This window comes from Sciurus vulgaris, assembly GCF_902686455.1.
Source record: "Sciurus vulgaris genome assembly, chromosome: 15".
NCBI classification, from domain to species: Eukaryota; Metazoa; Chordata; class Mammalia; order Rodentia; family Sciuridae; genus Sciurus; species Sciurus vulgaris.
The window spans coordinates 89278897-89300992 of record NC_136476.1 but is presented as its reverse complement, the minus strand read 5'-3'; the positions used below and the strand labels follow the sequence as shown (position 1 = coordinate 89300992).

Below are 22096 nucleotides of genomic sequence, written 5' to 3'. Positions count from 1 at the left end.
GAGGGTGCCCACCCCTGAGAGGTGCCCACAGGAAGGCTCCACATCTGTCTGGGCTGGGGGCCCTGCAAATGCAGCTCAGGGCAGAGGGGAGCTGGAGGCTTCCCTGGGGGGATGGAGGAGCCTCTTCAACCCCTGTGGGCCTTGGGTCCCTTCCTTCTGACTGAGCAGCCCAGACCCTGGTACTGATGGTCTTGGCTTGCCAGGAACATTCTCATTCTCTGCCCCTCATGGCTGGTCTCCAGCCAGATCCTGAGATGCAGGCCAGGGAGGTCAAGGGCCAGGGGAGCGCTTTGTGGAGGCCAGCCCTGCCTGGGCTGAGTCTGACTGGGACCAGTGTCTCGGCTCCTTTTGAATTCGGTGATTATTATACTTTTGTGTCTGAGCAGCCAGCTCTGCCAAGTGACTATATGCATGTGGTGCCACAGCTTCAGTGGCTCTGCGGAGCCTGGCTTGCCCTGGCCCAGTCCCTGAGCTGCAGCTGTGGCATGTCCCAAATGGTATCCCAGCTGCAAGCTGACAACTACATGCCACTTTCTGTCCCTGGGGTGAGTTTTCCAGGTAGGACGGGTGGGAGGATGCAGTGGCCCCCATGGTGAGCACTGGAGACCAAAGATGCTGGCTTCCTCCGATGCACAGCCCTGGCTCTGGGCCTCACTGCCCTGGCGGGTGAGGCCCTTTCTTGCAACAGCCTGCAATACCTCCTTTTCAGGTTGAGGGCCCCTTGTCTTGGCAGTGTTCCCCAAGGTCTGACTGCTTCTGTCCATCTTGGGTAAGAGCCCTGTTGTGGAGCCTCCTGGAAGAGCTGTCTGTGGTGACTTTAGCCTCAGTGGCTTTGAGGCCACATGCCAGTTTCCCCTCCTTTGACCTGGACAGGAATTTGGGAGCTGCTGGTGGGTACCTGTTCAGACCCAGGCCCACCCTATTGCCCCTGCATCCCATTTGCCTTCTTCAGAAGCAGCTTTGAGTAACATCTCGGGCCAGGCTGGGTCCTTCCTACACACCTGTCTCTTTGGGAACCACAGAACTATTTTAAGTCCAGTGTGGGTCCCAGACAAGTGTGGGTGCATCTACTCCAGGCCACAGGCACCTTTCCCTCTGGGCCAAGTTCCCAGGCAGCTGTGCCTGAGCTGTGAGAGTCACCCAGAAGTGGTGTGGCCAGAGGCCAGCATCTTAGAAAGTGCTGGAACCTGACGGCAGGGCTGTGAGGCCCTAGTGTTTATTGGACTTGGGGTGAGAGAGCTTGGTGCAGCAGGGCAGGCAGGGCCTCAGCCAGCTCAGAGAAGCACCAGGGACCTGTGATCCCAGGTGCAGCAGGACCTCTGCTTGGAAGCCTGGGCAGTGTCCTGAGTGCACCTGTCACTAGGAGCTGGAAGACTAGATAAGGAGCCTTTACCAGCAGTCATGGGAGAAGAAAGCGAGGCCGTGAGGGGAGTCCAGGGAGTCCGAGTGTGCACCATCTGGACTTGGAGACAGGGAGCAGACTGGTGGGAGGGCAGGCGGGGATACAAGGCTGAAGGCCAGGGCTTGCTAAGTCCTGGACGCCACAGGAACCTCAGCTGCTCCATGGTTTGTGTTTGCTGCTGGGAATTGGGCTCGGGGGCCTCTGCCGAGCCACATCCCCAGTGCTTTTTATTTTTTTAGACAGGGTTTCCTCAGGTTGCTGAGGCTGCCTCAGCCTCTCCAGTTGCTGGGGTGCGCCACTGCGTCCGGCCTGTTACTGAGGTTTTCCCATGCCAGTCTTACCCAGCCAGATCTCATTCTGTAGCATTTAATTCCTCTTGCAAGGGAGAACTTAAATTTAAATTCATAATTCATTAAAGTTTAAATCAAGTCAGTACTTCTCTTTGAGTGATGGCAGAGCTGCCCTATGTGTACTTGGCTGTGCTCTTCCTGTGCCCAGCTGTGGGCGTCGTGTGGCCCTTTGCACATGCCCTTCTGGTCTGAGCCCCATGAGGCTCCACCAATGCCCGTGGAGCTGGTCCTGATGTGCTGCTGCTGCGTTAAATTTTTAAATTTTTGTGTTGAAGAGATGATTTCCTCAACATTTAGGATAATTAAACTTTGGCTCCTCTTTCCCTTTTTAGAAGTAGAACTTGAACGCAGGAAGTGGCCTAGGCCTCAGGTGAACAGCAAGGGGGCGTTCCTGTGTACACTGGTGCCTGTCCTCTTTTCTGCCAAGAGACACTCTCAGGTTTACTCCCTTGTGCTGGGGGTTGGGGTGCAGAGCCTTAAGCAAGACACTTGGGGTCCCCTGAAGCAGTGCCTGTAAGAGAGGTTTGTGTCGTGACATGGAATGTCAGGTGCCCTTAACATTACAACATCTCAACTGCCTCATGGTCACATCTGTCTTAGTTTTCTGCAGGAATCACTTCTGCACAGAGGTGTGCCTTAGTGTAGACACAGGGCACCAGCTTCAGGTACCTGCCATCTGCTGGACACAACCCAGCACCTCCTCTCTCTGACTCCCATGCCAAGATCAGTTATATCTGTTTAAAAAAAAAAAAAAAAAAAAAAAAAAAAACAGATAATTCCCAGTGCCAGACAGTTCACCCTTTCAAAGAAGTATATAATCTAGTAGTTTTAGTACATCAGAGGCATAGCTGCCATCACTGACCAGCTCCAGGACACTGGTCAGCCCAGACAGACACACCCCCGCCTCCCTGAGGGCTGGCCTCAAATTTGTGATCCTCCTGCCTCAGCCTGTCGAGTCTAGGATTACAGGCATGCAACACCTCTGGGCATTCTGAGATGGTGAGTGCCCCTTCTGAGTTCCCAGTGCCCTGGCTGGATGCTGGTGACCAAGCCCAGGAAGGAGGCACCTAGCCCTTTCTGTACCTCATGCCCTTTGGGTAACCTGGTGAAACCCACAGTCCCCTTCCTAGAGAATGCTTCCCCCTGTTCCTTTTTTAGTAGGAGGATTGAACACAGGGGCGCTTAACCACTAAGCCACATCCCCAGCCCTTTAAAAAAATATTTAGAGACGGGGTCTCACTGAGTTGCTTAGGGTCTTGCTAAGTTGCTGAGGCTGGCTTTGGGGATCCTCCTGCCTCAGCCTCCCAAGCTGCTAGGATTATAGGCATGTGCCACCATGCCTGCCCCTATTTTTTTTAGGTTGTGCTAAAACATAACATTTTTACATCATACAATGTTCAACACCCTGATGTATATAGAAAAGGCCAGTGTGATGGGACTGCAGGATGTGTCTAGGAGCAAGCAGAGTGACACTGGTAGGTGGAACCTGCGAGGCAAGAGCCCTGAGCAGTGTGTCCACCGCCCCCCGCCCCAAGGCTGAGCCCTGGGTCCTCAGCTTGTGGACACCTGTGGACTGAGGGTTGCTTTGCGGGGGCTGTTGGTAGGTGGCCTGAGGCTTTGCTCCCCCTCAAAGCTTTCTGCCTGCACCCACAGACCTGGAAACTCGAGCACAGGCTTCTGGTCACTTTCAGAGACAAGCTGGAGTTCCCAGGCCATGGCAGAGCAGCTGCTGTATTCACATCTGCAGTATGGTCCTCAGCGCCTTCACGCTGCCACCATCACACCCAATAACGTTCTTACCTAGTCTCATCATTAAAAAAAAAAAAAGTTTGACCCGTTTTGCCCTTGCAAGAATACTTTTTCCTTTTAATGCTGGGGACGAACCCCAGGTCTTGTGCATGACAGGCAGGTGCTCAACCACTCTCATAACAAAATCTTCTGCCTCCCTTTGGAAAATCTACACACATCTGAAAAGGGCAGAGTGACGGCCTATGCTGAGCTGTTCTCTCGGAGGCTCCTGCCATGATGGCTTCGTGGTAGACAGTCAGGTCTCCCAGGTCTTCCTGCCAACTGCTCTTCTCAGGAAGGGACTTGTGGACTGCATGAACTGGGCTCTGTGGCCTCATGTCACTCACCGTGTGGTAGTGACCACCATTTACTGAGTGAGGACTGTGCCCCAGATACCTGTTCACCCTGGTGCATACCACAAGCCATCCAGGACCAGGGGGCAGGCTCTATGCACAGAGAACTAACCAGATGCTTCCCTAGGTGAACTGAGAGGTCTGATGAGTCTTATTAAAGTTTCAAAACTTAAAACCTGGTTCTGCATATCCAAGCCAAGAACACCTTAGTTCTCCCTGAATTTTCAGTTTCAGCATATGCATTTTTTAAAATTGTGGTAAAACTCAAAATTTATCACCTTACCTTTTTGTTTTAAAGACGGGGTCTCTGCTGTCTAGGCTGGCCCTATGCTCCTGGGCCTCCTGCCTCAGCCTCCTGAATGCCGGGACCACAGGTGTGCACCGTTGCTCGCCTCGTTTGCCATTGTGAAGTGTGGTGACCTTAAGTGCTTCACACAGGCATGCAGGCATCACCCTCCAGCCACCCACAGGATGTTCATCTGACTCTGTCCTAAACAGTGCTCCTCACTCCTGTGGGCCCAGCTCTCGTGCCAGAGCCAGTGCATCTGACCTCGGGGATCCACTTGACGGCTCTGTGAGGCCCTTTTGCAGCTGGGACCACAGCAGGGGCATCAGATGGCCTGCCCCGACCCCTGAGCCCCTCAGCTGTGCCTGGGAGAACTGAGACCCACACAGCGTTTGAGAAGTACACGCTCTAAACTACCATGACTGTACATGCACGCAGTGCCGGGCGCGTGGTACTGCCAGGTGCTCCTCAGGGTGTGCCATCCTGGGGGTGTCCTCAGGACCCACATGTGTCTTCCACCCCGTGCAGAGCACAGGAAGCAGCCTGGGGGGACTCTGCCTTTCTTCTGGTGCTCCTGGTTCTGCTGTGTGGTGTCTGGGAGAAATCATGTTTTGGGGTCTGCGAGTCTGGGGAAACCTCCCCTCCATGCTGTTCAGCACTGGCTGGTTGGGTGGGAACTGAGTCCTGGGTAGCTGCCCTCAGGACCATGGAGCCTCCCTCAGGGGAAGCTCCTCTCTGACTCCAAAGCGTGGGTGCTACGAAGAGTCCTGAGGGAGCAGGGCAGACTCCAGAGAATACCCCGCTGCATGGGGGCGGGCTGCAAGCGTGCCAGGCTGAGCCGCACTCGGTGGTCCTCAGTGCTTTCAGGGGTGCCTGGCTTGTTCCCATGCTCCTCGGCTGGGCTGCACCCTGACCACAGAACTGAGAGGAGCCCTGGCCTCAGGCCATCTGGGGGGGCACCACAGGGACACCAGCCACACTTGTCTGCTGCTGCAGACTGGAGCAGCGTTCTGTGCTGCCTGATTCCTCCTGAGGTGGCTGCCAAGAGCCTACGTCCCGCCACACTAACTCCAGGCCCCACATCTCAGTGCAGCTTCTGCTCTGATGGTGCCCCACAGGCTCAGTGTGATTTTATTTTTCAGAAAGGATGAGGGGATGGTGGCGCTCATGGTGGGAATGATAGCTCTTCTAACAGCTGCCAGGGTCCTTGCCATCTTGCACATCCTGAGAGCTGATGCAGGTCTGGGTGGGGAGCTGCTCGGCTCACTTGTTCATGGTGAATAAGGTGGGTGGCCCAGTCTCCCCTTGCTGGAGGCTGCTATTTGCCAGCCTCACGTAGAGAAAGTCTCTGTTCAGGAGGGAGAACTGGCTCCCGTGTGGATGAGGGGATCAGCCATGCGTCAGTTCACACAGCTGGTATCAGGGCGGCGGGCCCTAGCCCCTCCTCTCTGGTTCCCTTGTTTAGCTTGTTACGTAAACATGCCAAGAGTGGTTCGGAGTCTCTTCAGGCCACAGCCACGCAGAGGAAACCAGTACTGAAGTGAGTGTGAGCACACAGGTGGTGTCCAGATAGGTGTTTCATGGCCCACTGTGGGGCGTGACTCGAGCCCACAGGCCAGGTCTGCACGTGTAGGAGCATCTGGGTGTGAAGAACCTCCAGGTCACTCCCATCAGCAGCAGCCATCCCGTCCCAACCTTCTGCCTCTCCTCTGTGCCAACGAGAGTCAAGGCCTTTTGTCTCCTCTTCTGAATCGTTAGTAAAGCTCAAAGGTATTCAAAGTTGTGCCTGTCCCCAGGTCCCCCAACCAGGACACACCCCTCCGTGCCTTTCAGATAAGGGTTCTTTGGGTGAGAATCACTCCGTACCACTATTCTGCTTAAAAATGCACCTCTCTGTGCCCACAGGGAACCAATGTGCCCACCCACTGGCATTTCCATTCGGACAGATGGCTCTAACACTGGCCATACCAGGCCTTGGAGACAGTCCTGGCTGTAAGGAAGGCAAAGTACACAGCAGGGCAGGGACTCCGTGCTCTTACATGCTGCTGAATTTCAGTTGAGACTGAAATACATACCTGTCTACTCAGACTACAAATACAAAGATGACAGTTTCTGCAAATGAAAGACAGCTGCCTGGCTGATACAAAGGCTGTGTTCACCTTTCCTGCCATCCATGACTTTAGAGACAGGTGCATCTCCACTGTGGGTGCTGGCCTGTGCTCTGCCCCTGGGCTGGAATTCCACTGAACGTGCATGGGGTCCTGGTCAAGTGGGTGCCCAGAGGATCCTATACATAAGGAAACTCAAGGGCAGCTGGGGCTGGCCAGAGCATGGGGCAGGGGGCGTGAATATCCACAGGGACCTGGAAGCAGCCAGACCTCCTGTAGGTGCTTCTCCTTTCCGAGGCTGGAACAGGATTTGGGTCTCGAAATTTGTCTGATGTGGTGGAAGGTGGAGCCTAGAACCTAACTTGCTAGGAGAGGGAAGGTCAGGGGAGCCAACCAAGCTCTCCTGTGCTGGAGAGAATGCCCAGCCCCTCCCCGGGATGTTGAGGGATCTGGTGCAGGGGCTCCTCCTGCTCTGAGCTGCAGGCTGGAGGGCCGGGCCGTCACTCCCCCGCTGGGCTGATGGCTCTGAGGATGTTGGGGATGCAGGCGGGAGGGCACCTCGCGTGTCCTCTCAGTTTTCGTGACACCTGTGGCAGACCACCCCTCTGCTGCAGATAAACAAACTGGCCGTGGGTGCCAGCAGCAAGTGCTCATTCTGGATGATTGAGGCAGATGCCGCTCCACGTTCAAACGTGAGCAATATATAGAGGCCTGGCCGACAGTTTCCTACAAGTGCAAATGAACCAGAACTGGCACCTGGAGAAATGCTCATCTTTCCAGTGCCAGAAGCAGGTTGAAATGTGCAGTTCTAGCAGCCCAGTAAGGACTCCTCCATGACCTAGAGCCCTCTGCTCCTACTCTGTGCAGTTGCTTAAGCCCATGGGACCTCTGGCTGCCGGGTCCTCCACCTGCCCCCATGTGGCCCAGTGTCACCCACTGACACCAGCATATCCCTCTACATCCCTTGAGGGTTCTACCCTGGCCAAGCCTGGTGACTCTGCCCTTCTTTGGTGTTCCCAGGGCACACGCCACATCAGGCTCCCTTCCACGTATGTCTACTTATGAGCTGCCTCCTAGGAAGGCAGAATGCTGAAAGCATCATGTTCCATCTCTGCAGCTCAGACAACTGTCCCAGGCCTTCTGTCCCCGCCACCCATGATACCCCTGCTCTGCTCTGCACATAAGCCAGTCTTGGGGCCATGAGAGCAGAACAAGCCAGGCTCCCCACCCCAGCCCGCCCTCCAGTCCCTGTGCCTTCTCTTGTTGCTACAGGATGAAAGAGAGGGGCCTCCTCCCCAGTTTTCTGACTAGTTACATGATGCCAGCAACTTTCTCCTCCATCTTCCCCAATGCAGTGTTCCGCTGGCATCTGGAATGTTCAGCTTAAAATACACACCTCTCTCTGTGCTCTGCTCCCCTTGGTTTCAGCTGTGCTTCTCTGCTCTTCTCCACAGTGAAACTCCTGGAAGGAAGGTGAACACTCATTGTGGAGATTCTGTCCTCCTCTGTCCCCCTCTTACAGAACTGCTTTCCAGGGGTGCTAGGACATCCCCAAATCCAAAGTCATGCTTCAGACTCCTGATCCTACCCCACTTCCCTGCCCTGGCCTTTCCTATCTTAGTTAAGAATAACTTGGTTCTCAGAATTGTTTAGGCCAAAAACGTGGGACTTAGATAAAATGAACACATTCCTAGGAAGACTTAATGACCGAAACTGACTCAGGGTGAAACAATCTGAACAGAACTATAGCAAGTGAAGAGTAATCAGTCACCCATTAACCCCAATTCCAGATGGCTGTGATGCTGAATTCTACCAAAGAATTAATGCCAGTTCTTCAAAAACCCTTCCAGAAATATGTGAGGAACACTCTCGACTTGATTTATGAGGCCAGTAGTAACCTGAATACCAAGACCAGATGATGAGATCACAAAAACTCACAAACTACTATTTTGAACATGGATACAAAAAACTCTCAATGACATAGTAGTAAACCAAACCCAGGAACATATCAAAAGGAGTATATGCCACCACCACGTGGAATTTATCCAGGAATGCGAGGGTGGTTCAATATCTGAAAATCAAGCAAAATAATGCACTACATTAACAGAATGGGGGAGAAAAAGATCAATAGATGCAGAAAAAGCATTGGAGAAAATCCAACACTGTTTCATGATAAACACATAACCTGGAAATAGGAACTTCCTTTGTCTGATAAAGGGCATCCATGAAAAAGCCAACATCATAGCCAGTGGCAAATGGGATGTGTTCCCCAGCTCAGAAAGGAGATAAGGACATCTGCTCTCAATGCCCACTTGACTCTGAACTGGAACTTCTCACCAGGGCTTAGGCAAGAAGAAATAAAGTCACCCAGGTTGAGAAGAGGTAAGCTCCCTTCACAGACGACAAGCTCTGTGTTCAGAAAACGTTCAGGAATCCACTGAGAAACTACGGTGAACTACCCAGTGAGCTCCCAGGTTGTGGGACACAGAAGTACACCAGTGAGCACCGCAGGCCTCCTGGACCTCTCCTTCCCCCTGCTTGTCCCACAGTCAGTGATTCCTGCTGCCTCCTTGCCTTTCCACTGCCTGCTCTTCACCAGGAATCAGAATGACTCTTCAGAGTCCTTCCTCAGTCTATCGAAATCCCTTGGACACCCAGGGGACAAGGTTCTGACCCTGTAGGATCTGCTGTTTCCCCCTCATCTCCTCCTTGTTCCTGAGTTCAGGGCTCCGCGGCCGACTGGGAGTCTTGGTCTTGGTCTCAGGACTCTACCGGCTGTAGCCTGCCCAGGACACTGCTCCCCAGACAGCCTCCCACCAGGTCTTCACTGCTCAGCTCTGCTCACGTGTCCCCTCGTAGGGCTTTCCTTGATGGACTGGTTCTGTCTACCTCTTGATGTGACACAGTACCCATCACCACCCAATGTACTGCGGGTCCCTCTCCTCCCTGGACTCTTGGTTCCTGAGGCCCATGCCTGCTGGTCAGCATCTGAATGACCGGGTCCACTTCAGCGCCGCCCTCTTTCTGGCATAGGAGGGCTTTGCCAAGTACACAGAAGAACCTCAGAGCCCGGGAGACAGTGGCTAAGTGGCCACTCCCAGGCGTGAGTGTTCCCTGATCTGGGCTGGTTGCCCGTGGGTCAGCTCTTCCGCGAGGTCAGCCTGTTTCACAGGGATACTGACCCCCCCGGATCCTCCAGACCCTGCCGGGCTGAGGACGAAGCCCCGCCGCGCTGGGGAGTGGAGCCACAAGCCGTCTTTGCCTCCCGACCAGGGCGGAATGTCACGCACTCACCCGGGGTGCCCAGCTGGGGGGCTCGAAGTCTCCCTGAGCTTCGAGCATTGCTGGAGTGTCCACCCAGCTAGCCAGAGAATGGGCAGTGTAGAGCGCTGTCCAAGAGAGTTGGCGCCCGGCGAAGTGGAGGATCCAAGAGGACCGCCTGAGGCTCGTCCCAGTGCACGTGGGGCGGGGAGGCAGCCCGCGGCTTCAGGTCTCCCCACTGCTCCGGGGGCCGGCCTTCAGGCGTGCCCTGTGCCTGCGGACGCCAGCCGGGCCTCCGCGGGCTCCCTAAGCCGGGGCGGGGCGGAAGGGGGCTTCGCGAGCGTGCCAGGCGCTGGCGGACCGGGGCGGGGCCTGAGGCGCTCCCACGGCGGCTGGGGGCGGGGCGAGAGGCGAGTCCCCGGTGCTTGCGGACGGGGCGGGGCGGAAGGCGCTGTCACTGCGCCTAGGGGCGGGAGGAAGGCGGGGCTTCAGTCGGGCCCCCTGGGCCTGGGGGCGGGGCTTCAGGAGTGTCTCCAGTGCTTGCTGACGGGGGCGGGGCGGGGGCAGGCCTTCGGGCGGTGCCTACTGCGCTTGCGGAAGGGGGCGGGACCGCGGGTGGCGCGCATTGCGCCTGCGCGACGCAGCGGCGGCGCTCTCGCTCCCGCCCGTTGGCCGCCGCCTCAGCCGCCGCCTCCCGGGGCCGCGCACGCGCCGCCGCCGCCCCCGGCCCGCGCCCGCCCCCGCCTCTGGCCCGCGCCCGCCCGCCGCAGCCTCGCCGGCCCGCTTCGTGCCTCCTCGGCCTGGGCTGGGCGCCCGCAGCATGCAGCAGCAGCCCGGGCGGCGGCGGCGGCGGCGGCCGTGAGGCGAGGGCCGTGCGCCCGGCGGGCCGGCGCGGGAGGGCGGCGGCGCCTTTGTTGCGGCCCGGCCGCCGCGGCCTTTGTCTGCAGATGGTGGACGCGGGCGGCCGCCCCGCCGCCGAGGGCTGGCGGAGGATGGAGGCCCTGCCGGACGGCGCCGACCTGGTGCCGCTGGACCGCTACGACGCTGCGCGGGCCAAGATCGCCGCCAACCTGCAGTGGATCTGCGCCAAGGCCTACGGGCTAGGTGCGCGGCGGGCCTGGCGGGCGCGGTGGGCGCGGTGGGCGCGAGGCGGAGGGCGCCGTCGGGCCTGGCGCGGGGAGCGCCGGCCGCCCCTGGCCGCGGTCCAGAGCGGTGGCCGCAGCGCCCACCGCGAGGCTCGCCGCCGAGGGACGCCCAGGACTCCGGCGGACCCGTTCGCCACCGGTTTTGGTGGTGGCAGATCGTGGGCCGTTGGATCCCCGGCTCGCAGCTGGGCCTTGCTCGGATTGCGTGGATCGTAGTGATCCCTTTGGTAATTTTCTGGTCGCGGAGCTGGGTAACCTTGCGACGAAGTTCCGTCGGCGAGGCCTAAGGTGCTTAGTGGATTAAGACGTCTGGTTCCTGCTCCGGGAACTTTGCAGACCAGGTGGTGCAGCAGTGCCTTGATTCCTTCCTGGCTTTCTCTATTAATTTTAGGTGCTTTGTTTCGAGTACAAAATTAAGGGTTAATACTTGGGTAATTCTCTTAATTCGAAACACGAATTGCCTTCATTCTGATGAGAAATGACTGATTCTAGAGCAAGACTGAAGTGCAGAGGTAGCCCTTGGAGAAAAGGGCTAGTTGACCAGTTTTGAGAACTTGCTGAGCAGGCGTTCTGTGTGACAGTGGCCTGTGCCTCAGCCCGCCTCTGGTTAGTCATAAGCACAAACACGTTTTGTGAGTCTCAGATTAAATGCAGCGCTTTATTTTAAACTCGGTTTTGTGCTGTGTAAGTAGCAGTTGGAAAATAATTCTTTCTTTTACAGTTTTCAGTTTTATATTGTTTCCTGGTTCTGTTGAACTTCACTCAGGTTCTGTATGGTGGTGGAAAAATGCTGCCATATATCACTTGTCCTGACTTTAAAAACTGAAATTGATAAAATGTTCATGAAACACCTTAGAAAATGACACTGCAGTGGCACTGGGTGTGGGGCACTATCCACGCATTGGCTGCAGGTGCCCCTGCCTGCTGGCCCCTCTTGCCCCCTCCCACCTTGTGTTGGCAGAGGCTTTGCTCTTCTCTGTATTTCTCCGTGCATTTGTCACTGAACTAGATTGTGCAGTTTCACATGTTTTTGTGCCTTCAGTAGTGATATCTTTTGAGGTGTCTGTATTCCACATTGTGTGCTTAGATTCCTCCTGCTTCATCTAAGTTCACTGCATTCTTTTCCATGTTTTGTAGTATTTCACCTAGGCCCGTCCACTACATGCCACTCTGATGTGTATGGGTACTGCTTAGTTCCACTTTTTGCTGTTAAACATGGTCCATTCTTGGGCATGGCTTATGGGCCTTTGGGCAACGTTTCACCTTTATGGTGTTGAGGTTGTGCATGCTTGGGCTCTGCTAATGAATGTTAGGTCCAAATATTTAACAAAAGGTGCTTCCATCATTTGCTCTCTAGGTTCTTTTAGTAAGGCAAGTGTGTATTTTGTTGCATTTAGCCTTAGCATTCAACTTTGCATTTGTTTGCTACTCAAAGGTAAGTACTTGTTTCTGAACGTTGTATCTGGTTAGTTATTCCAGTACTGATTGCTCTTGAGTATGTGCTGCCTCATTGGAGAATGAGTCAAAATCTGACACTGGACTCTAAAGTGTTGAAATTATTGAAAGGTGGGCATGTGAAGACTAGAGATGCCGGCAGCAACTGAAGATTAGGTGCTTTCTATTCTGGAATTGAGCAGGTAATGGCCTTGCCAGTTGGAGACAGGACTTCTGCTAACAGTGCATATCACGCTGGCATTAGTTGGTCTGTATTTCATCCATTTTTGCTCAATGAGAAGGTTTCTGTTCTGAAGGGGAGTAGACATAATTTTTTTTAAAAATTGAGAAACTTTTTTTTTTTTTGTGGTGCTGGGAATTGCTTGTGCTTGTGAGGCAGGCACTCTACCAGCTGAGCTATATCCCCAGCCCCTGAGAAACTCTTTAAATTTACAGATTTGAGCAGTTCCAATTCAGATGACCAAGAAGACTCACCTTGGCTCAGTTGAAGAGATTTCATGTATGTTGTGGTCAAGTGGGTCCCAACTGGGGTGTCAGTTTTCTGCAGCTGGTGTGTGCTTGTGTCTTCTAGCAAACTGGGTGGGGAGGTGGTGGTTTTAGTAGGATGTGTAGATTTTTCCCCTCAAAACTTTGATCTTAACACAGGGATGAATCTTTGCTTCTTTGGGATCTTGCATTACCTTTTCAGCTTAGGTTGCTATTCACTGGACGTGACACTTCTGGGCTCTTCAGTGGTCAGTTACTATGGAGAGGCTTGTTGGGAGAAGTGGCTTAGGTGTTCTGTGGGTTGTGCAGTTGTTCGTTAGGCTGTGAAGTGAAACCTTTCCTTCTGTGTAGGAATTGAAAGCATGCCAAACTCTAGGGCTGGCTGCAGAAGCCACCTTGGTGTATATCTGGGGTTCTGTGTCCCTGGGCACCAGCCTGCTATCTGTATAGTAAGTGGCAGCTCCTGGAGCTTGCCCTGCCAGGCCTCAGGCATATGATTATGCAGAAACATTTCCTCCAGCTTTATTTGGTTCTGGTGCCACAGCCAAGACTCGTGGGTTGTCCTGTCCTGTGCTTTTATTTGTAGATCCACCTCCCTCTTCTTTTGGTAACTCCCATGTTTCATTGACAGTCTTTTTTTTTTTTTTTTTTTTTTTTTTGATACTGGGCATGGAATCTTGGGGCACTCAACCACTGAGTCACATTCCCAGCCCAATTTTTTTTTTTTTTTAATTTTTATTTAGAGATAGGGTCTCACTGAGTTGCTTAGCACCTTGCCCATTGACAGTCTTTTAAAATTTTTTTAGAAGTAGATTATTGGACATGTTCAAAATTGTTCACTTAAACAAGTCTGTAAGAGAAGAGGAGTCTGCTTAGCTTGTGACATTATAAGTTTATAAAAAATTTGAAATGCTCTTTACTTTTCAGAATCGAGTGCTAGACTGGGGTGACAGCAGTGCAGTCCACTGTGCATTTCTCACATGCACTTGACAGACTCAGACATCTATATAGGCCCTAGTATCAGGGATTGTGTGGGACATCAGATCTTGGTATCTTTCAAGGACAGTGTCAAGTCTGATATGTCTCTCAACCATTGCAAGGAGGTTGCTGTGTAACTCCATGGAAATCCATAGTGCCTTTGCCCTGAAGCTGTGCTGCTGACTCCTGGCACTGGGCAGCAGCTCAGCCTTCTCACCTTACCCACACCCACCTGGCTGGAGAGTGGCTGCTACCTGCCCAGGGTCCCTGCTAATGGGGAATGCTGCACCCTGTTCCCTCCCTCTGGCTAGAGTCATTTAAACAACTGATTGAAAAGGCACATGTGTGTGTGTGGCCTGTGAGGCTGGGTCCTGCTTGTTGACAGAGTGTGTTGCCGCCGGCTGCTTCATCATATAGGCAGTAAGAGTAGTTTAGCTCTGGTTTGTTTAGTTGATATTAGGAGCAGAACCCCTTCATTATCAACTCCAGGGTGTTGCTGTGCTGTTTTTTTGTAATAACATTGGTCAAAAGGAGGTCAGTGCTGGGAGCCCCTTTCTAGCTCCAGAGCTGGTGTGGAACCTCTCTTTCCTCTTCCTCCCTGGCCTAGGGCTGGTCTTTCTGGGAGCAGCCTTCTCTTGACAGTTTCAGAAGCATATTGCTAAGTTGTTCCAGGAGATGATTTGCTCAGATTATTGGTTTATGACTTCAGATTGTGTTTTTTCAATAGCCTTTTGTTGTTCTTGGAAGGGAGTTGGGTGTTTCTGGGCTGGTAGGGACACAGCAGCTTCAGGTGTTTAATGAGCACTGTTTGGTGGAACTGAGGCTGTGGGCCAGCAGCTGGTCCTCCCTCACAGCAGTGTCTGAGAACTGCCCTTGTCTGGTTCTGTATACTACTTTGCAAGGCCTGGGGGCCTGGTTGGTGCTCCAGAGCACTGGGTACTCAAGTGCTTATTGCATGGGGGAATGGGAAGATGTGTTTTGTAGTTCCATCCTGGTGACCAGAAGTGGGTGGATTCATATTTCCAAAGGTAGGTCAGTTAGTATGTGGTCTCTTTGCTGGCCTGATGCATATATTAAGTATTAGCCCGAGAACGGAAATCTGTCTTTCAGTTTGGTCGGTTCTAATCCCTTAAGTTTGAGTGATGCTCAGAAGGGCTGGCTTTGGGGTGTAAGCTTTGGGCAGACACTTCTGAAGGGCCCTTAGTTCTTATTGCTCATGGGCTTCTGCCACCTTCTCTTTGTGGCCTAGCAGTACTGTGTGCCAGTGCCCTTTCCATTTCTACTGCACTGTGGGAAAATGTGGATCACTGTCACTTTCATCTTGTTAGGGTGGCCAAGGTGGAGCCATTGTCAAGTCATAGACAAGATGATAGCATGATGTCACTGCTGGGGGCTGCAAAAGGGGAGCCTCCAGGTGCACAGGGAGGGCGGCTGAGGGAGGCTTTGTGGTGAAACAGGCTTTGAAGGATGGAGAAAGCTTGGGTAGTCTCCAGGGGCACGGGGGTGGGGGGCAACTGATTGTACCCCTGCAATGGCAGAGTGTTTTGGGGCACTGAGTAGATTAATCTTGTAGAGGCAGAAGCATTGTGGACTGAAATAGTAGGTGATTAGTTTGGAAATAGTCTGGGGCTAGATTGTTTACAGCGTTCAGGCTGCCTGGGGATTTGTTTGGTGTGTGCCTGGGAAGGTTTTTAAGTAGGGGTGGCTGTGTTGAGAGAGGGAGCCTGGAAAGATGTTTTTAGCAGGTTAGAGTAGGAGGAGGCAGGTGTAACATCTGGGAACTCAGTGATGAGGCTGAAAGTGCCAGTGGGAATTAGGGAGGTGGATTGAGCCCAGAGACACTCTAAAAGCAGAGTCCAGGAGATGGGATTGGTGGCAGTGGTGCGGGAGGTTGAGTTGGGGCAGCTGGGTCTGCAATGTTGGCTGAACATGGGGACCGTGGTTCCTTGTCAGGGATGGGTACAGGCTCGCTCTTTCTTTTCTTTTTATTTCCTTCTTTTCTTTTCCCCTTGGTGTGCTGGAGGTGGAACCCAGGGCTTTGCATGCTAGGCAAGCGCTGTACCATCTAGTTACTCCCAGCAGTATTAGAGTCTTCTTTGTGTCATGAAGTTATCTGCTGTTATGGCTTCGGTTGACATATACAGAAAGATGATCTTTGAGTTTTTATTTCTATTTCTGATTCTTTCCTGACCTCTCACCTGATCCTTTTTTTTTTTTTTTAAGAATTTAATCTTTATTTATATTTATTTTTTATGTGGTGTTGAGGATAGAACCCAGTGTCTCACCCATGCTAAGCAAATGTTCTACCACTCAGAGAAGAAGCCCTGGCCCTCTTTTTTAAATGGTGCTGGGGATAGAATGCAAAGGCCTTGAGCATGCTAAACCTCTTTTTCTTCTGCTTCTCACCTTATGATGGGATTAGGTACAAATAAAGCCCATCATAAATCAAAAATATCACTAAGTCAGAAACACATTTAATACCCTAACCTCCTGGTTGTTGTAGTCTGCCACACAGCACACTGGAGTCACAATTTTTGGCCCTCGTGGTCCAGCATCATGAGGGGGTATTGTGTGGCATTTTGCTAAGCCCAGAAAGAGATCAGAATTCAGAGTTCAAAGTGCATTTTCTGTTGAGTGCATGCTGTTTTGTATCATCAGGAGGTTGAAAACAGTGGTTAACATTGAACCATCACCATTAAGCTAATGTGCTGAGTATTCTCCAGGCGCTGCAGACTCGACCAGTCAAAATTAGACTTGTGTCTGTTCAGGTGAGCATGTACTGTGGCCTTGGGTCCCCGCCATGCTTCTCAGGCCTCAGGTAGTGCTGGGCTAGCCAGGTATGCAAAGACTTATAAGGAAAGCCCTGGTAGTTCCCAGTCTAGAGAGGGGCAGATGCACTGGCAGGGTATGTGAGGAAGGAGAGGAGCTTCCTGGATGACCTCTGCAGTGTTCCATTAAAGTGAAGCCCAGTGGGTAGCCTCAGTGGGTGAGAACCAGAGCAGGGCAGGGAAATGGGGGTGGCTGTAGTATATTTCACTCAGGGAAAGGCTAGTGGCAGTTGCCATGCAAGATTAATAGCCAAGCACCATGGCCCACACCTGTAATCCCAGCAGCTTGGGAGTCTGAGGCAGGATGATCTCAAGTTCAAAGCTAGCCTCCACAAAAGTGAGGTGGCTAAGCAACTCAGTGAGACCCTGTCTCTAAATAAAATACAAAATAGGGCTGGAGATGTGGCTCAGTGATCAAGTGCCCCTGAGTTCAATCCCTGGTATCCCCCCGAAAAAAGATTAGACTGGATAAGATCTGGGCCAGGCCTTGGAATGGGTCGAGTGGCTGATTGATCAATTGATGAGCCCTCACCTGGGCCTTGCTGTGTGTGAAGTGGAACCATGGAAGTTTCTGAGGAAGGAACAGATGTCTTACTTTTCAGTCTTTGCTAGGGCACTGAGGCTACTGCCCACTGTAGGTATAAAGTGCAGACTTCTTTTGTATCTTTGAGAAGACCACTTTTATTGAGTTGTAATTTATATACACTAAGATACACATTTTTTAAAATGCCCGTATTTTGTTTGTTTATTTTTATGTGGTGCTGAGGATCGAGCCCAGTGCCTCAAACATGCTAGGCACTCTACAACTGAGCTATAGCCCCTGCCTTTAAGATGCACATTTTTGAGAATATAGTTAGATGGGTTTAAAGGAAGGCCCACAGTAGAGGAAGCATTTTTATCTCTGCCTGAGGTCCCCAAGAGTCCCCCAGGGTTTCCCTGACCTGCTTCCTTTTGTAGCAGATGAAACCTGTCTTTCTGGAGTTTCCTGCCCTCTAAGCACACAGCAAGGACTTGCACTTCCTTTGCTTGGTGCAGGATTTTTGAAATCCATCCAAGTGTGCTCTAGTAGACTCCCACATGTGGCTTGCCCACATTGACGTCTCCGTTCATCTATAATGGTTGTATGGATTGTTTCCAGTTTGGGGCTCGTGAGTAAAGTTGACATGAACATTCATTTGTGTGGACAGATGTTTTCATTTGTCTTAAGTAGGCTGACATGGCATTATCGGGTCACGAGATAAGTGTATGTGTAAATTTGTAGGAAAGTGCCCAGCTGTTTATAAAGTAGTGTCAGTGGTACTTCCCGCCAGCCGTGCACTGGGTTCTGTGCTCTGCCGCCCTGTTGGCATTTGTTGTCATTTCTTCATTGTAGCCATGCAAGGGGTAGATTGTGCTATCTGTGCTTCTACTGTGCATTTCCCTGAAGACTAATTATGATGAACATTTTAAAGTATGGATTTTGGCCTTTTGCATATCTTTTCTGTGAAATACCTTTTAAAATCGTGGCCAATTTTATTTTGAGATCATTGTATATTAATATGATTGTAAGAAATACTGCAGAGGTCCTGGGTGTCTTTACCTGATTCCCCAGTGGTAACTTCTTGCAAAACTAGAGGAATATCACAACCAGCCTGCTGATCTTAGAAAAACCCAGGTGTGGAGCCTTCCTCCCCTCCAGCCTTTTCTCTTCCTTTGCCCATTTGTGCTGTACCTTCCCCTCTTCTGCTTGCCTTGGGTGCATTTCACCCTTCCTTCTCTGGTTTCTTGAGTTAGAAGATTAGGTGGTTTTGTGTTTTTTTGGTTTTTTTTTTGTTTGTTTGTTTGTTTGTTTTTGTACTGGGAATTGAGCCAGGGGTGCTCTACTCTGTCCTTTTTGATTTTTATTTTGAGACAGGGCATTGTTAAGTTGCTGAGGCTGTCCTTGAACTTGCAGTCCTCCTGCTTCTGCCTCCTGAGTTGCTGGGATTATAGCATGTGCCACTGCACCCTGCTAGGATCTCAGATTATTGACTTGAGAGCAGGACCCTTTTCTGAGTAGACATTTACTGCCAGCATTACCACTTTTGCTGTATCCCATGTGTGTTGATGGGTTATATTTTCATTTTCATTCAACTCTATGTATCCTTAAAAGTTTTCCTTTGATGCTTCCTCTTTGGCCCATTGTCTCAGTCATTTGGTGCTGCTGTTACAAAATACCTTAGGATAATTTATACATGACAGAAATTTATTGCTCACAGTTCTAGGGGCTGGGACATCCAAGATCAGGGCACCCCAGCACATTCTGTGTCTGGCCTATTTCCTGTTCATAGGTGGCGCCTTCTGTGTGTCCTCGCCTGGCAGGAGGGCAGACCGGCTCCCTCTCCTCTCTGTAAGGGCATGCATCCTATTCCTGAAGCAGGGCTCATCACCTAATCACCTCCTGAGGGCCCTACCTCTTAACACCACCACAATAGGGACACAGACCTTCAGACCATAACACTTAGAAATCATGTAGTAGTATGATTTCCAAGGGATTATAGAGGTTTTCCTGTCTTCTTTTATTTCTAGTATGATTTCATTTTTATGGTAGGATAACAAACTGATTTCTATTATTTTAAACTTGTTCGTGTTTGTTTTATGACCCAGAAGGTGGTATCTTTTGGCAAATGTTCCATCAGCATTTGGGGAAAAAATGAGTATTCTGTGGTTGTTGGGTAGAGAACTCTTTAAAGCCAGTGTGATGCTGTATTGGTTGTGTTCAGGTTTATAACCTTGCAGGTTTTTTGTCTAGTATTTCTGTCAGTTGCTGGCAGTGGTTGTTGAAGTTCCCAACTACACTTATAAACGTGTCTCTTTCTTTTCAGCTGTCAGATATTTCATGTACTTTGAGGCTCTGTAATTGGTGCATACACATTTAGGATTCTGGTCTTACTGGTGGATTGACCTCTTTTAACATGATGTAATGGCCCTCTTTGTCTTTAGTAGTTTTCTTTTTACTTTATCATATATCAGTGTTCAGTAGTTCCGACTTAGCTGTGCTTTTGCTTTGCACAGTTTCAGTTATCCATGGTGAACTGTGCTCTGACAGTATTAAATGGAAAATTTTAGAAATAAATAATTCCTAAGTTTAAAATTGCCATTTTGAGTAGCATGATGAAATCTTTCACACCCTCCCTGGAACATGAGTCATCCTTTGTCCAGGGTGTCCCTGCTCTGTACACTACCCTCTCCTTAGTCATTTAGTATCTGTCTAGGTTATTAGATCATGGTGTTGCGTACTTGTATTTGACCCTTATTGTACTTGATAATGGCTTTGCAGAGCAAGAGTACCAGTGCTGGCAGTTTTGTTATGGTATCTTATAATTGTTTTATTTATTATTTTTTTGCTGCCAGGGATTGAACCCAGAGGTGCCTACCCACTGAACCACATCCCCAGCCCTTTTTTAATTTTTATTTTGAGACAGGTCTTGCTAAGTTGCTTAGGGCCTCGCCATGTTGCTGAGGCTGGCCTTGAACTTGTGATCTTCCTGCCTCGGCCTCCTGAGCCACTGGGATTACAGGTGTGTGCCACGGTAACTAGCATAATTGTTTTATTTTATTATTAGCTATTGTTAATTTCTTACTGTACTTAATTTATAAATAAAACTTTATCATAGGTCTCTTTTTTCGGGGAGCACTGGGGATTAAACTCAGGGGCACTCGACCACTCAGCCACATCCCTATTTTGTATTTTATTTAGAGACAGGGTCTCACTGAATTGCTTAGTGCCTTGCTTTTGCTGAGGCTGCCTTTGAACTCATGATCCTCCTGCCTCAGCTTCCTGAGCCGCTGGGATTATAGGTGTGCACCACTGTGCCTGGCTTTCATAGGTCTTTAGAAATAAACAGTATGTATAGGGTTTGGTACTACCCATAATATCATATTTCCTCTGGTATTCTGGGACTGTGTCCCCGAGGATAAAGGGGGGACACTATAACTCTTCCTGCTTCTCTTAAAATAACGTTTGCATGGTGTATCTTTTTCTACTCTTTTATACTTTAACCTACTTACGTCATTGAATTTGGAGTGAGTTTCTTGTGAACAGCATATAGTTGTGTGCTGTTTTTAAAATCCAGCCTTCCACTTTGTCTTTTAATTGTTGTGTTTGAATTTAATGTGATTGTTGTTATGTTAGGACCTGAGAGATGTTTTTTAATTTGTTTTCTGTTCCCTCTGTTTCTTGTGCCTGTTTCTGTTTGATCCGGGTTATACATTTCTGTTTAGTTTCTTAGTGGTTGCTCTGGGTGTTGTGTATTATGTGACTTAAGACGGTTAATGGTGGTGGTATTTCACTATTTTGAGTGAAAACATGGCAACATTTTTTCCCATTTGGGTCCCTTTACCTTATCCACTTTTTTTTTTTTTTTTTTTTGGTACCTGGGATTGAACCACCCAGGGTCTCCCAGCCTTTTTTTATTTTTTATTTTGAGACAGTTCTCACCAAGTTGCTTAGGGTCTTACTAAGTTTCTGAGGCTGACTTGGAAGTTATGACCCTCCTGCCCCAGCCTCCTGAGTTGCTGGGATTACAGGTATGTGCTACTGTATTGGTTTCTTTTTCACTCCCCAGTGCTGGGGATCAGAGCCTCATGCATGCCAGGCAGGTACTCTACTCCTGAGCTACATCCCAAGCTCATTTTATTGATTTTGAGATGTTCTCACCAAGTTGCCCAGGTTTCCTTGAACTTGGGATTCTCCTGCCTCAGCCTCCTGAGTAGCTGGGATTATGGGTGTGGCCATCACGCTTGGCCTTTTTTTGGGTATATATATATATTTTATATATACATAAATACATATAAAATATATATATATACATAAATACATATAAACATATATATGTATATATATATATATATATATCTGTATGTATTTAGTTGTAGGTGGACACAATACCTTTATTTTATTTTTATGTAGGGCTGAGGATTGAACCCAGGACCTCACACATGCTAAGCGAGCATTCTACCACTGAGCCACAACCCCAGCCCATTGGCCTATCTTTTAAGCTTATTGGAGACACATTCTTTTATTTTCTTTATATGAGAATGTCTTTATTTTCCAGCTTTTCTTTAAGGATAGTTTTGCTGGATATGGAATTTGTGGTCAATAGTTCTTTTCTTCTAGTGTTTGAAAAATTGTGTGCCACTTCCCTGTGGCTGCCGTGCCTTCAGATGAGGGAGCCCATCATTGGAGCGGGTGTCCTTCTTTAAGAAGTGTGCCTTTTCCCTGTGGCTGCTTTAGAACATTTGTCTGTATTTCAGAAGAGTAAGTACCGTGTGTCTTGACACGGGTCTCTCTGGGTTCTTCCTCTTGGGGTTCTCTTTGTCTTGAAGTTGCTGGGTTTAGACCCTAGGCTGTGTCTGGGCAGAGCTAAGCCAGTCAGTGTCGCCAGTGCTCCTCAGCTGAGCACTCTCCCAGTAGCACACAGCTGGCCTTTTTTTGCTCCCCCACAGACCCCTCAGCTCCCCCTGCCCCCACTTCCCTTCAGGTTTGGGTAGATGCTGCCGATCTGACCTCAGGTTCAGTGATTGTGTCCTCTGTCGTCACCATCCTGCAGTTGAACCTATACAGTGAGTTTTTAAATATCTGTTACTATATTTTTCATTTCTGTATTTGATATTATTAGAAACATTTCTTTGTTGA

General features: G+C 50.4%; 1 protein-coding gene across 5 annotated transcripts in view; it reads left to right on the top strand.

Annotated features, from left to right (window-relative positions):
* The first annotated feature begins 10246 nt into the window (after positions 1–10246).
* Positions 10247–22096, top strand: part of CAMSAP1 (calmodulin regulated spectrin associated protein 1) — a 57291-nt gene continuing 45441 nt past the window's right edge. For 3 of the 5 annotated variants that reach the window (XM_079112509.1, XM_079112511.1, XM_079112508.1), the window contains exon 1: positions 10248–10652. In XM_079112509.1, coding sequence (XP_078968635.1) covers positions 10496–10652 — 157 coding nt within the window. In that variant the 5' untranslated portion in view covers positions 10248–10495. Of the gene's footprint in view, positions 10653–22096 lie in introns of all 5 variants that reach the window. The other 2 variants (XR_013759554.1, XM_079112510.1) reach the window with 1 other exon arrangement.